At 33.9% G+C, this 15482-nt stretch overlaps 1 protein-coding gene across 3 annotated transcripts in view; it reads right to left on the reverse strand.

Annotated features, from left to right (window-relative positions):
• The window catches only part of ZFR (zinc finger RNA binding protein), an 84421-nt gene that overhangs the window by 22219 nt on the left and 46720 nt on the right, over positions 1-15482 (reverse strand). For all 3 annotated transcript variants that reach the window (XR_002825428.1, XM_004385226.2, XM_023739488.1), the window contains exons 10-16: positions 14715-14834; positions 13852-13997; positions 10116-10278; positions 8882-9087; positions 7787-7937; positions 5487-5628; positions 722-819 (exon numbers count right to left, since the gene is read on the reverse strand). Coding sequence is in view for 2 of the 3 variants with exons in the window: in XM_004385226.2 (XP_004385283.1) it covers positions 722-819; positions 5487-5628; positions 7787-7937; positions 8882-9087; positions 10116-10278; positions 13852-13997; positions 14715-14834 (1026 nt within the window). In the remaining variant the exon portion in view is untranslated. The remainder of the gene's footprint in view (positions 1-721; positions 820-5486; positions 5629-7786; positions 7938-8881; positions 9088-10115; positions 10279-13851; positions 13998-14714; positions 14835-15482) is intronic.

Raw genomic sequence — 15482 nt, forward strand, 5'->3', positions numbered from 1 at the left:
CAATGAGCTGCCATTTACAGCAATATTTTATGCCAGGGTTAGTATTTAAAAGTTGGTATTGTAGGTCAAAGTAAACAGGTTATACAAGAATAATATTTCTTGATCCCCTGTGAACTTTGACCTGTGTTCACTTATAACAGTAAACTTAAAAAATAATCTGCCTACATTAGAAATAAAAGAAAAAGTAAAGAGCTAAAAAGTTTGTCTAGGGACTGAAAGGTTAAGGAAATCTGTTTGGTTTCCTTTCTGTGCCTTTGCATGACTGCAAAGTCACTAAACCAAACAGCTGCTTCCTCACCTTTCACTCCCTACACTTATTAACTTAGAGAAAGAGGGGAAAAAAATCTTAAAACTATACACAAAGCTTTAAACACATATTCCATTATTTAAAGCAAAGTTAATCTGCAGCCTTATGGAATATAATATATAAACACAAACATGTGATCTTCCTAAACAAGTCAACTTTAAATATATACTCACTCAAAATAAAAAAAACCCAAAACTACAAAATACCCCCCAAAGTAAGTTTATTGTCAAATCAATAGTAACTGCAATATGCAGATCTTCATACCCAGCTTTCTATGTTAACATATTTTCTGAGATTTAATTTAAAATAGTATTGCCTGGGCAATCTTTTGAAATGTTTAAACACAGTTAAACATATTGTACTGACCTACTCTCTCATAAGGCTACAAGAAAAAAGTAAAATGATGTTCCGAACCTGGAACCACTTAGCGTGGCGTAGAGCAGCCAGAGCGTCAAGGCATTTTTGCCTGTCCAAGACGTCCGGTGGGTCTTTCACCATACCCGAGGTTACATCTAAAATGGATTGAATTGGCAAAATGCAGTGAGGAATGGGTGTTTGACCAGGTGAGCAAGACACTTCCTTAAAGTAGCATCAATGTCACACGAGCCATTTGAGAGTTTATCAGTACTTTAATGTACCCAGGGAGTTATTTTCAACAAATTTACTTAATCTGATATGACAATCAAAGGCAGAATTCAGCAAAACTCTTAAATTTACTTTCTAATTACACTAGAGAGACTGAAATACTGTATTTAGTAATAATTTCTGGAAAAATAAAACCCACCCACCAAAATAACACCTAAAGGAAGGATTACTGGACACAGTGCACCAGCACAAAGACAAGAGGGAACACAAAAATCCACCTTAATAATGAGCATGTACGATAAACCACTGAAAATTTGTTGGGTATTCTAAATGGTCATAGGTTATTCTGGGGCTAATACAGCAGAGAACTGATGATAAACATGAAATGATCAATATACTAATAGGAAAAAAATGATGAATGAAAAAATAGGCATTTCTAGGTTAGTTCAACGCTTTCTCTTCCACAAGGGAATTCTAGCTAAAAAGAAACATAAAATGCCCTTTAAAATTCAAAGTTTTCCAAAGAACAGCTGGAGAGAAACAATGGGTAAAGCAGAAAAGGACAATAGGAACCAGCATGGTTAAACAGAGTAACTACAAAAGAGATGCAACAAGCAGAATGCTTTGATGATAAATAATATGCAGGGTCTTTTAAGTTATAAAATCAGTTACAGTAATGGATTTGAATTATATTATTTTATTAAAGCATAAATAAGCTCCACAAAACTTAAGAAAATCTGGACCTACACTAGGACTAGAATAACTTTACACTAACAAAAGTAGTTGAAGAGCCAGCTTTATATTTATCTAAATGCATCTGTAAAACATGTATAAAAATAATAGTAAATTTGCTAATCAAACTGGTAACAAGCAAACAGCATTTAATCCAATCTAATTCACAGCTCTTGGTGATTTTAATAGTATATTTTTTAAATATAGAAAAATGATGTATTAGGTAAGTCATCTATTGACCCTAACTGTCCTCTGGCTAAAGAGCACCAAAATTATGGGTCATTTAGGATATAGTTTCATAAATTATTGAGGGCATCCAATGAACATGGAGTACAAAAGAAGAAATACATAATAAAAGAAAGAAAAGGTTAAGATTTAATTTTAGAGCACCAGTTACAACTCTGGATAAGTCATTTGCCTGTACAGTTTATATGAGCATTCAGAAATCTTGATACTTGATGTACTTATTTTGAGCAAATGACATATAAAAAAAAATATTTTAAAACTGATAAAGAATTCCATCCCTTGTCTGGGCTTTCTCTAGTTTTTACTCCTCAAACAATCAGATGGATACAGATTTTTCAGAATACAGAGAAGGAAGATTTACAAATGATAAAAAAACAAAACAAACCAAAAAACCAACTATGTGGCATTGTGAGAATGAACACTTAAAGAGCAATTTAGATGCTAAAAGAAACTACCAAGACAAAAATATTAGTAAAAAGTATCTCAAAATCCCCAAGACCAACTACTGAATTCAGAAATAACTTGAACATAAGAAATGGGCTATTTTAGGATAAAGAGAAGGGACACAGAAAGCACAGCTAATTAAGGAATGGGGGCGGGGCGGAGAAAACAATACTACCAACAACGAACCCACTCTCCAAAGCCGGGCTTATGGAATTTGCTCAAGGACCTCTTTCCATGTCCCTTATTTACTTATTTGCTAAAGGAAGAATGCAAATAGGTGACAATATGCAATCTCTATAAAGAGTTTCTAAATTTCTAAGGTTAATTTAAAGTTTTATAATTTCCTCCAATACAAAAAAAAAAAAAATTTCTTTTTGCACAGAAGTACTGATAACTTTGGAAATTTTAATTAATGATACAAGTTCAAAGATGCCAAGGCACCTATTGTAATTTAAAAACAAATTAAAGCTGTAAGTAGGAGATCTCTGTTAAATTTAGAGTGTGGATTTTTGCACCCATTTTATATTTCAAGTGGATTAACCCCTTAGATGTATTGTGCTAAAATCATACTTGTTGCCTAAACCCAGTTAACAAAACAAAATGAAACAAAAATCGGTTAATTTATGAAAACAAAATGCAAATTCTTACCCTATATGAATGTATTTCCTAAACTTTAAGGGGTTAATCACCAGTTAGAAGACATGCTGTGTCCACACTATTTTATCATTAAAAGTTAATGGGTATATATTAATTTAACATGGTTATGTAAAATATATAATCCACCCAACCATTTAAAAACTAGTGTGAACACTGCTTAATTCTAGAAGAGACAAAGACAAAACAAACAAAATAGCCACACAAAGGGACAATAAATGCCAGACTCTGCATCCAAAATCCCTCCTTAATCAAATGGCAGGTGTGACACTGAGCTTTTGAAAACCTTGGTCAAAAATCCTTCCGATGTATTGGCAGCAACCCCTGACAGGAATCACTCCCCTCTGCTAGAAGGCTTTGGACCGGGCCTGATACGCTACAAGTGGAAAAAAACACACACAATACTTGACTTGCTCCAGAAAAGACTCTGTAGCAAGGGTTAGAGCATTCTGAACATTTCAAACTTAAGTCAATTAAATGTTTACTTAATGTTTAACTGTCAAACACAGTACTATAAAACAGATCTGTCATGCGTTTAACAGTTATTTTGGCAATTTAATCATTTCCTTTTAAAAGAATTTTTGGTATTAAACAGGACCATTACGCGTTAAAGAGGCTATCACACTATGCGCAAGTCATAAGTCTCTTGATTTATAATTGCTCTTCCGGCAAAGCCTTCCTTATCCCCTGTACTAATTTCTGAAAGCAAGCTATATGCTTTAAATGATTTTAAGACACAGAGCATTGGGAGCTGCAGTGAGAGAGAATACATACCGTTATTCTGCAGCAAGAAAGAAGCACTCTTCATAATAAGCTAAAACACGGTTTACTGCAGTTATCTGCAGCAAGGAACACTCTATCAATGTTTCTGCACTTTTTGCATGTCCAACTTTTCAGCTCAGTGTCTTGAAGTACAATCTTTCAATTTCAGACTGGTCATTTCCCTCACCATAATATTTATGAAATTCAGAACAATAATCCTAACTCAAGTCTGGGTCAGACAAAAATGTAATTTTGTTTCCTTTAGAAGGGATAGGTTATCAAAGAATCTACTGAAAATATGGTATTACCAACTTTAGACTTTTGCAACACAATAAAATGGCCTCAAAAAGTACATATTTAATTAATCCTAAATATAATTGGACAAAATGTGTTAAGTAAATGGTTATATGAATAGAATTTCACTCTAAATACAGCAACTTTTATTTGTAATAAAGCCTACTAGTAGAAGATTCCTTCTCCAAACCCTAAGTAAAGAGTCATATACTGCATATGACTTGATCAAATTAACTTAGTAACTATTTTTCCAGCAATATCCATAGCCAGACCTTGACTAGAAACTCATGTTCACATAAAAGATCTTTACACAAAACTCATTTATCTTTAAGATGCAAAGCTGAAGTGATATAATACAACATACAAGTCCTGATATGGTGTACATACAAAGTATACAAGATAAGTCCCCCAGTGATTATATTTTTTGTAAAATGTTCTTTTCCTGGGTTGTGGAAATCCCAGTGCCTTAAAAAATTGCTTTGCTATAAGAAAACAAATTTAAAGGGACAGAATTGAGAGCTTATTGATGCTATTTTATCAAAATAAACTTTAATACTCATTATATAGTATCCTTTTCTCCTCAATCTGTATCACAAAGAAATATTAGTGTAGACTATTAACTCCATACACAACATGTTAAAATGCATGAAAACAACATGAAAGGAAACAAAGTAAATTTTATCTGACCCATAAAACAATAGAACCAACATATTGCAGACACTGATCATGCTTTTTGGCTTAAAAGCTTTTGAAGCTTTGAAAATGTTACAGAACAGTCCCTAAAGCAACATTGCTGGCACCAGTAGGATTTCATAGTCTACATTTGTAAACTAAGTTTAACAACACTGAATTGTACTATAACTAACTACACCACTTATTATTTCAGTATCTCTATTATAATATTGGGGTCAAACACCCAAATCTGCATGTGTTAGGATGCTCTGCATTTACGAAAGCACTCCAAACCAAAAAGCAACCTCAGAGAACTAGAAACATTTACCTCAGGACAAGCCAAATCCATGATTACATACACAACCAATGTCTTTTATGAGTATTTAACCAGATTTGTTTTTGAAACTCTTCATTTTTTTTGGAAGACAAGGCAAAAGCCAAGAACTTCTTAATAGAAGTTAAAGTTGAGGCCCCTAGTTACCAGTAACATTTCTTTAATTTTTAATGTGTTGACTATGCTGGTTTCCAGAAATCTGAGGTTAGCAAGAAAAGAAACAAATCAAGCAAACCAATCATACCATGAGTGTTTTATATAAAAATACATTACCAAAAAGAACATTTACTTTCTAGGAAATGATCTTAAGCAAAACTGGGTGCTAATTAAGTGAAATCTATCAAATTCATATGTAATGCCAGCATGTTGCCTTCTAGGGCTTAATGCCATCTTAAAGAATAGGTAAATGAATGAAAATAGTTAACGGAAAAGTAGGATGTTTAATGGCTTTCCAACCTCCTTCCCTCATGTTCTCTTCTCGAATAATTGGAGATGTCAGGGTGATAGTAACTTGCATTTTGGGTTCCACACATGAATTCAAAATTATTGCCGCTTCAGATACAGCACATTTTATATCATACTTCTCAGGACTTATAACCTATGTAATAAAGATTACAAGAAATTAGTTGGATCTTTTTGCATCATCAGACAAAGCAATCTTATTACGGCTTTCTCTTTCTCAGTACATCAACAGCTACTTAACTATTCTATAAGAACTAGATCGTATACTACTCCCTCTTAAGAAGCTGTGCCATAAATGCAAATACTAATTTCTTGTCCCTCCTTACTATTAGAATTCTTTGTTTTATCACTGTTTGCAGCAACAGTTATTTGTGCATGTCTCTCATAATGAATTCCTGAATAAAAGAAACGCTGCCAAATTTATCACTGTATCTTCCTATAGCATCTGGTAGTTAAGTACCCATATATGTGCAGAATTTGAATAAGAATGAAACGCTGCATTTTATGCAAATAACGCTCACCTACATTTGTTTGCCAACCGTACCATCCCCCCATGAGTTATTTTTGTAAGAGCGCTATGCTATTTTTTTTACAGTAATATGTAAAAAAAAAAAAAAAATTGGCATAGTGGTGCTTACGAAAATACCTCACAGGGGAATGGCACAGTTGGCAAAAAAACATAGAAGGCGTGTGTTATATGCGTAGGTACCTAACCTACCAGGAGCCATAATTTGACCCTCACCATTGTACATTCTCTGTGAAATCAACAGATCTACATTATCAAGGGGCAGGGTACCCTGGTTAATACCAAGAAAAACCAATATTCACTGAGATTTGGTATACTTGTGCAAAATCTGTTTATATGAACAAATTAAGACTACACAGAAATTACACGTAATGTTTAGAGCATAGCATCTAGGTTCACATTCTAGCTCTCCTACTTTACTAGCAATGTGAATATGGGCAAATTAAACTCCTCTGGTTCTGTTTCTGTAAAAACGGAGATGATAACTGTACCTATCCTATAGGGCTGTTGGAAGATTAAATGAATTAACTACTTAAAACAGTGCCTGGTACACAGTACTTCATAAATGTTTATTATTATTAATTTTATTTCTCGTGTTTATCCACTTGTATGATAAGAAAAGGCTAATTTGAAGAGTGTTCTGATTTTAGCTTAACTGTTATTTAGTTAGAATATAATACTTTCTGCTTTGCAGTTTTACTAATCACTATAATCAGGAACAAGATATTTCTTGCAAATTTTGTAATTCTTCTAAGACTCCCAAATCTTTTCTTCTCCCTGCTCACTGCCTTTAACAGCCTCAACAGAGGGGTAAAAAACAGACATACAAAAAGTCAATTCTGCTGGGTCCTAATACTTAAAAAGCCTCATCCACAACACAGAATTTCTGAACCAATATTAAGATAAAACTAACAACAGCAAGTGTCAGAGTTGTCAGAGCTTAAGTCAACAGTGTGCCTCCTGTCACTTTTACTATCAATTGCTCTGCTGTGGTCAGGTACTATTCTCGCTTATTATTATAGAAATTGCCAGTCTGACTGACACATTACCAACAAAATGTTAAATCCTTGGATTTAGAATGCCTAATTAAATTCTGGGATTTGACATAAATCTTGTAACTTAAATTATTCAAAGAATCGTTATTTCAAATCTCATGTCATTCTGAAAAACTAATGTATAAAATTAAAAAAAAAAAACTTAGAAGTTTGCTTTTGTAGAACCAAAAGGAAATGCTCTATTAATTATGAACTGCCATGATTTGCTGGATGAAGACAGGAGAAATAATTTCTACCACCATAAACACGTATAAAAATAAAGATATTCACAATAAAGTTGAGGATATTAGTTGCTATATTTTATTAAAAACATGTATTCAACTAAATAGGTGAGAGTTTCATGAATTTAAATAATTCTGAGCTTGCTATACATGGGCTCTGTTTTTAAAAAAAAAAAAAAATCACTTTCTGTCCAGAACAACTGCCTTCTTTCTTATGATTTAAATCTTGGAAAAAGAACAGGACGAGGACATATGCTGCAATCTTATATTCTGAAATAAATTACGAAGATGATTTCATGCCAAATACAAGCACTACAAAACCTTAAAAGACAAAATAGAAAATAGTTCTACCAGTTTTCATAATCAAGCAAAAAACTCAATATGGAAAATCAAGCCAGAAATTTCAAAGGCTGGCCTACGTTTAAACTGAAGCACAGTTAGTCCTGCCAAAGACAGACAAGGAGTAAAAATTAACATTTTCACAACACTTACAGCAAGCTGTTTGGGTAGGTTTTCTGCAATATGGCTTAATAATGTCTTTGAAGGTTTCTCTGAGCACAGCAAAACAAGGTTGACATTTCTATCTCCTCGGAGAAGTAATCCTTTTGCCAATACTCCCACTCGCAAAACTCCTTTCAAAGCTCTGCAGTGAAATCAAATATATTCTGATATTTCTCTTCTTAGCTAGAACCACGATAACCTCTAAACACGTAACAGTAATGAAATAACTTCTATACTTGCAAAATTTCACCAATTACAGCAGAAAAACATTCAGTCTTTTTAAAGTTACTTACTGAATATTTATAAAATATCAACACATATGAAATAGCTAACATTTATTGAGTGCTTATACACCAAAAACAAAAAACCAAACCCACTGCCGTTGAGTCAATTCCGACTCATGGTGACCTTACAGGACAGAGGAGAACTGCCCCCTAAGGTTTCCAAGCAGCAGCTGGTAGATTCGAACCGCTGACCTTTCGGTTAGCAGCCGAACTTACAGTGTTTCTGAATTATACTTTATCTAGGTAAGAAATATGGATAGGTAAATCAAGAGCTAAGTTCTCACAGGGACAACTACAAAGCAAAGGACACTAACATTTCTGTTCCTCACTTTGCACATTAGATTAATAAAAGTCATGTTAAATATAATACAAATACATTTCTAAATGATAAAGGGAAAAGAAAAGTAACCCATAAGAATGCAAGCTTGACATGAAAGATAATACTAAAGCTTGGGCTTACTCATACTTTAATGGTGGTGCTTAAAGGAAAAAGAAGTTGCAAAAACAAAAACTGTGTGACAGATGTGACAAATAAAAATTGAAAAACAGCAGCTAAGCGCAATTAGAAAACTAAAAAGGTTGGGTTCAAAATATGTACATTTACATAAAATGAGTACAATTACAAGGTTTGAGACTATACGTATTTCTCATTTAAGCAAAAAGCAGATGAATATATAAAACATTTAACACAAGCATAGTAAGACATGTACTCACACCAAAGAGTGATTAGTCTTCGTAATCTTTATTACAAGTCTAAGAAGTCAATGTAAGGTAAAATAAAATTAAATAACTTAAAACACACCTGTCTTTACCGCCCTCTTTTTTGTCATCTCCTTCTTTGTTCTTGCTTTTCTCGTGTTCAGACAAACTGTCTGAGACAAGTTTTAAGGCACGCTCAGTGATAGAAACAATTTTCTGAACTGCCTGTAACTCCTCTTCAGTTGGATAAATGGTTGCATGCTTTGTCATTACGTAACGGTCATCAGAAGAGTCAGGACGACGCAAGGGCTACAGAGGAAAAAGAATTGTTATTTCACTTAAAAAAAAAAGTTTCCTAACCAAAAGTAAACAGTTTACAACTATGCATATTTTTGTTATATCTTGTCAATATGAAAGCAAATCAATTACGCAAAATGTCCATTTAAAACTATCTTCTCCTTTTTTCCATTTTAGTAAAAACAAAAATGCGAACTGTGAAAAGTTAAAATCAAGACTATATATGTATGCTACACTTCAAAACAGGCAAAATTAAAATACACATAACCTAAGGCTATGAAAATGCTTTTGACTCAACTTTAAAAACCAGTGATTCTGAATCTTTCTTTGCTTTCGATAATTCAAGGCTCTGTGCAAAAACAAATGAAAGAGAATAGGTAAGACTTTGCTGCTTTCTTAAATTGCTCTCTAGAAAACAAACAAAAAATCCTTTGTTTTCCATAATCTAAACTTATACAAGATGTTTCTCATAACCCAGGTGTCTCTTTCCTTTTACCCAGCTTTCACGAGAACTCAAATTATCAAGATGCAGGTCTTTCCTAGTCTTCCCAGTACCTTAACTGTGGTGCTCATCTTGAACCATTTATCTACCCCTTATCCTTCATACCCCATTTAGAGGAAAAAGGAGGTTTTAGATGGTCAGGATTTAAAGAAAAAGATATTCTAGATTGCCGATAATGGGAAAATAGTTAAGAATTTTTAAGGCAAAACAGAAAGCGTAATTACTTTTTATTCCCTTGCTAATCTAAGGAACAACAATGACCAGAATATCTTTATGTGAAAGAACAGTTGGGAAAAGAAGTACTGCTCCCATTTGGCTTATACTGAAAATAAGAAAGATTCCTGAAAATGCTATGAAGTCCTTAAATAGTGCCTATAAACATGTGAACTGAAAACTGTAATAAAAGTAGGGAAAATTCTACGTCAGATGAAAAACTATTATGAGGTTATTAAGTCTAAGAACTGGACTTCACATCGTCTTCTAATGTTGCACCAGCTTTAAACCTTTCACTCTTTACATAAGCGAAGTAGACACTCACTGCAGGCCCCTGCGGCTGAGGAGGCATGCCTGGTCGGACTCCAAGAAGGCCTAGGGGGCCTGGAGGACCATGAGGATAGCCTCCATCAGGCATTCGGCGGCGATCGTCCCAGTGATGCTGTTCCTCCTCCATTCTTCTCCAATACATATCCTCCTCATAACGTCTGAAATAAAGAATGACATTACAAGCGTATGAGGAAAAACACACACAAAATATTTGCATCAATAATAAATGACATAAAAAGCAGTTTAAACAAAAAAATCAGCCTAGCGAACATATTTTTTCTTCCATACTGTATCTGGTTTCCCTTATATGCTTTCATCCAGAAGCAAATGGAAGTGAAAAGGAAAGGCGAAAAAATAAAGTAGAACAATATCTCACAGCTTGAGGACAAAGTAGAAACCTCTCCCCTTTTAAGGTACAGACTGTAAACTCAAATTGCCACAGAGGCCAAACCAGTACTGCATGTGAGTGAAAGTCCCAATGTGTGCATGAGACATTCAGGAATTTTCTTCAACACTACCCCCGCCCCGCAAGAAATGAGCTCACTCCTATTCATGCCTTAGAGAGAACCTACCGCACTGTACAGGTTAAACCTATTTCATTTGCAAACTTATGATACAGACATAGACAAAGACATTTCCCTACCACGAGGAAAAACAACAGTGCAAGCACAGCAATATATGGCAACTGACAATTAGTCTCATTGTTAATGACACATTAAAGGTGGCAATGACTATGGTAAAGTAGAAAGCGCGTCTCCTGGCTAAAGAAGACAGCTGCTAATTAGCTCCTGCTAATTGCTGCCATAAAGCAATACAGGCTGCACTGCCAAGGTCATCACGATTTTTGTGAAATAGCACTGTCTTTAAATGTTGATTCAGATTAACTAATACCATGTATACAGAACAAAGGAGCCCTTGTGGCACAGTGGTTAAAGTGACTGACTGCTAACCAAAAGGTCAGTGGTTCGAAACCACCAGCAGCTCCGCAGGAGAAAGATGTGGTAGTTTACTTGCATAGAGATTTACAGCCTTGGAAAGCCTACGGGGTCACTATAATTGGGAACTGACTCAACGGCAGTGGGTTTGGCTTTTTCTTTTGTATACAGGATAAAACCCACCCAGGGGTTGAATCTGGACTATGCGCAGCTAGCGTGTAGCCTCTGCTTTATGGTCAATATTCTCAGAATCTATTCCTATTTCTTGTTCACCATCCCCTCTCAGTTTTATCCTCACTTTTATCTTCAATCTAGAATATCAAAGAACTCCTAAGGGAAACCAGGTATCTAAAGCAAATTTTGGTGACAATATTTTCCTTGACAAATCAGTTTAATATAAAACATAAAAGTATGCTTCTCAACTACAACTCTAGAAAACCACCAATTTCCTCAGGTTGGGAATAAGGAGTGCTTTGTTTTCCATAGTCCATAGGCCTTGAAGGAAAATGAATAAATACAGCTTGAAGGCTCCGGAAAACCATGTTCATTCTAGTTTTGAATACCTCACTGTTATTGCCAAAGATGTTTAAGTTAAATGAGGACAGGGATCTTTATCCATTGTTTACCAATGTATACTCGGTGCCTAACACAGTACCTGGCACAGACTAGGTGCTTAGTAAATATCTGATGTATCAATGAAAAAGAAAATAAGTATATCATCTAGGTATACTGAAGAACTTACAATGCATTACAAAGGAAGAAACTTTGTTTTTAAAGACATAAATACAAAAATTGATACATAAATGACAGCAAGAACTACTTAAATGTAACACACAAGAAACAGTTAATAGCTATGTTATAAGATGGTCTATAAGGATCAACAAGAGGTTAAGTCAAAAATGGACAGTCAATTTACCACAGAATATAAATGGTCAAACATGAAATAAAACTTTGTCAGTTTAAAGAATGATTCAAAATGGAAACAAAAATAGCTATCACATTTCACTCTATCACTAGTAGAGATTTTAACAAGTTATAGCAGTGGTTCTCAAAGTAATAATACTAAGACATTATTTGCTCTTCTTTCTTCCCATTCTCTTATGAGTATATAGTGGAGTTTTCCAGAGGCTATGTAACATGTGACATTGCAACAGACTGGACACAAAAACAGATATGAGAATTCTGGTGCCTTCTCTTAAGCCAGATATTAAAGAGATTTGAAAAATGGAAGAAACAGTTTTACAGTTACTTTTCACTGTATTGTATTTATTAAGTACATTTAATATTATAATTAGTAAGTACATTATATTTAACTATATTTCAATATACAGTTAAATAGAATGTTATTTTTAAACAAATTAATAAATATTTTAAAAGTTTCTCAGTTTTAACATCAAATCGACAGATACAGCACACATAAACAAAAGCTCTTTGGAGTCCTCAGTAATTATTAAGGGTATAAATGGGTCCTGGGACCAAGTCTGAGAACCACTGGCTTATACTATACAGCAGAGGCAGAAGTAGCTATCTGTCCATCAAACATTTCTGGGATATTATAAGCAACTAATCATGAAATACGCACTAACACAGACTTAAGGATAGTCAATATAATTGTAAGAGGGAAAATACTGGAAAGAAACTATATGTCTATCAACATGGGACTGCTTAGAAAGAAAATTTTACGTCGGAACAACAGAATACTTTGCTGCCATGAAAAATAAGATAAAAATAATCCTAACCAAATAAAAAAAGTTAAATATATATGCAAATGAAAAAAGTGGTTATAAAATATGTGTACAGTACTCTTGTTCATATTTAAAAAACTGTATTAAAACACTTGTATACAAATGTTCACAGCAGCACTATTAACTATAGCCAAAAAGCAGAAAAAACCCAAATGTCCAACTGATTAACGGAAAACAAAATGTGGTACACCTTTATACAATGGAGTATTATTCAGCCATAAAAAGGAATGAAATATTGATATATGCTACAACATGGGTGAACCCTGAAAACATTATGCTAGGTAAAAGAAGCCAGACACAAAAACCACACATTATATGATCCCATTTTAAATAAACTGTCCAGAATATGCAAACATAGGGAGAAAGCGAGTGAGCAGATTAGTAGTTGCCTATGGCTGGAGGGAGAGGTCAGGAGGAAAATGAGGAGTGACTAGCAGTAGGTTTGGAGTTTTTTGGGGGGAGTGATAAAAATGTTCTAATATTGACTGAGGTGATGGTGCACAATTCTATGAACATACAAAAACAAAACAAAATACGGGACTGGTACAATTTAAAGGTATGTGAGGTGTATCTCAATAAAACGTTTAAGATTTAAATTTAAAAAAAAAAAACTCTAGAAGATGACATGTTTTCTCATCTCCTTCACTGTAGCCTCTAGGTTTCTATAATAGAAATTTCTTCTGGAAAGAAAAAAAAAACATAGTTTAAGAATATATCAAATCTTATATTCAGGATATGGTAATCAGATAACCATATGCTCTATTTTGCTTGTTTTAAACCAAGGCAAGCATGTAATATACATAAGATACCAGTTATCACATAATTGCTAATACCATGGCCATAATAAAATATTAGAATAGCCAATAACTTAATTTTAAAGCATTTCTGAATGCATTTCAGAAAGATTCTAGGATCTTTCTGAAAAGTGAAAACTGTAAGTACATTAAATAAATCAGTATTGCTTTGAAGAGGAGCCACACACCCAGAACAACTAAGATTTCAGAAAGGCTGAATCACTTATTATCATGCTATTACAAGTTAGAACTATCACCTCATTTCCATTCTCCAGCGTTCTTCTTCTTCTCGTCTTCGCCAATACTCCTCCTTCTGCATCTGCTTCCTCATTTTCTCTTCCTGAATCTTTCTGGCTCGAATACTGGGCTTCACTTCTACTTGCAAATCTGGATTTACTTTTTTCTGTTAACACAGACAAGACACTGAAAAAACTAGCAGTTCCCAACAATCTACACTTATTTTTGATCATATATGTCCACGTATCCTTTCCTCCTAAAGCCTTGCAAATACCCTTTTATAGACTAAAATCATTATAATTAAGTAGAATCAGAGGAAGGATTCAGAATTAATAAAAATTCTTAATCTAAGTTTAGAAATACATACTTAGTTTGTAAAAAGCACTTAGTGCTGACCAATAAAAACTCATCTGAAATCCTCAGGGGACTGACAGATAAAACTTAATTTTCCTTCACATGCTTGTAAAAAGATGCTTGTAAATGTCTGAGTTGGGGGTGAAAAAGTTTCTTATCATATAAAAGTACTACCCTTTGACACATTTGACAAGAAGGTAAGTGGAGACCTGACACTTCTTTCAAATACCCTATGTCAAGCAATCATCTTTACATGATTACTTGATGTAAGCAATGTTAGTATTATTTTGCCAGTCACTAAAAATGGTAAGAATATGATTATATTGTTCTAAGTACAACAAACTAATCAATAAAAACCAAACATTTGAGCCTATTTAGGTTATACAATAAGATAATATAATCAATATGACATATTAATCTTAGAATGGGAGTTCACAGACAGATGAGTTATGTTTAGATGCTTTGTTCAACATCTAGAATATCCTGAATTGTGGAAAAAATAGAAAGCAATAATTGAAACTTTACTAACTTTATACTGAAGTCTGTGTCTTCGTCCTTTTAAGTGCATTTCCTTAGCATTGGGATCATTAAAGCTGCACTCGCATAATTTACAATGGAACCGAATTACTTTTCCTTCATCATTTCGTACCTTGATATGGAAAGAAATATATTTTTTAAGAATCAGAGCAGAAATGTTACAATAGAAGATGTCATTCATAAACCCTCACGGATTCCCTGAGAAAGAAAAGCTGTGATTAAGATTTGAGGTGAAAAAAAATTGTGTGGCAATGTCTATAATTTTTAAAACATAATATGTAATCTTTCTCCACGAAGGAACAGAAATATTTATCAAAAACACATTAGTGATGGTAAGTAACAAATATTTACTAAGCTCCTCTGATGTTCCCTCACTCATAGCTACCACTCCTCCACTTTACTGAGTTTACTTACAGCAAGTTATCCCTGTAAATTAGGAAGAGGCCTGATAACTTAAGAAACCAAAATAAACAGGGTCTGTTAAATCAGCAACCTTAATTTTACATACGAAACTAAATGACTGTTCAGAAAGAGAAATATTAGCGCTCTCTGTCAACATTTTTGCTGCTCAGAATTCTTTTACTTCTGTGCTCCGGACAGTAGAAGGATATACTACAAGAATGTCTGCCAAATAAATGGAAAGTTACTTTCCACCACAATGACAGAGTTAGAAGGGAAAGGGATATAAAAGTCAACAAAAGAATTGTGATGTGACTTTGGTAAGCTTAGAGGGTATACTTTCTAAAGCCCCTTAACAAAG

Source organism: Trichechus manatus, unplaced genomic scaffold, assembly GCF_000243295.1.
Source record: "Trichechus manatus latirostris isolate Lorelei unplaced genomic scaffold, TriManLat1.0 scaffold00135, whole genome shotgun sequence".
Taxonomy (NCBI): domain Eukaryota; kingdom Metazoa; phylum Chordata; class Mammalia; order Sirenia; family Trichechidae; genus Trichechus; species Trichechus manatus.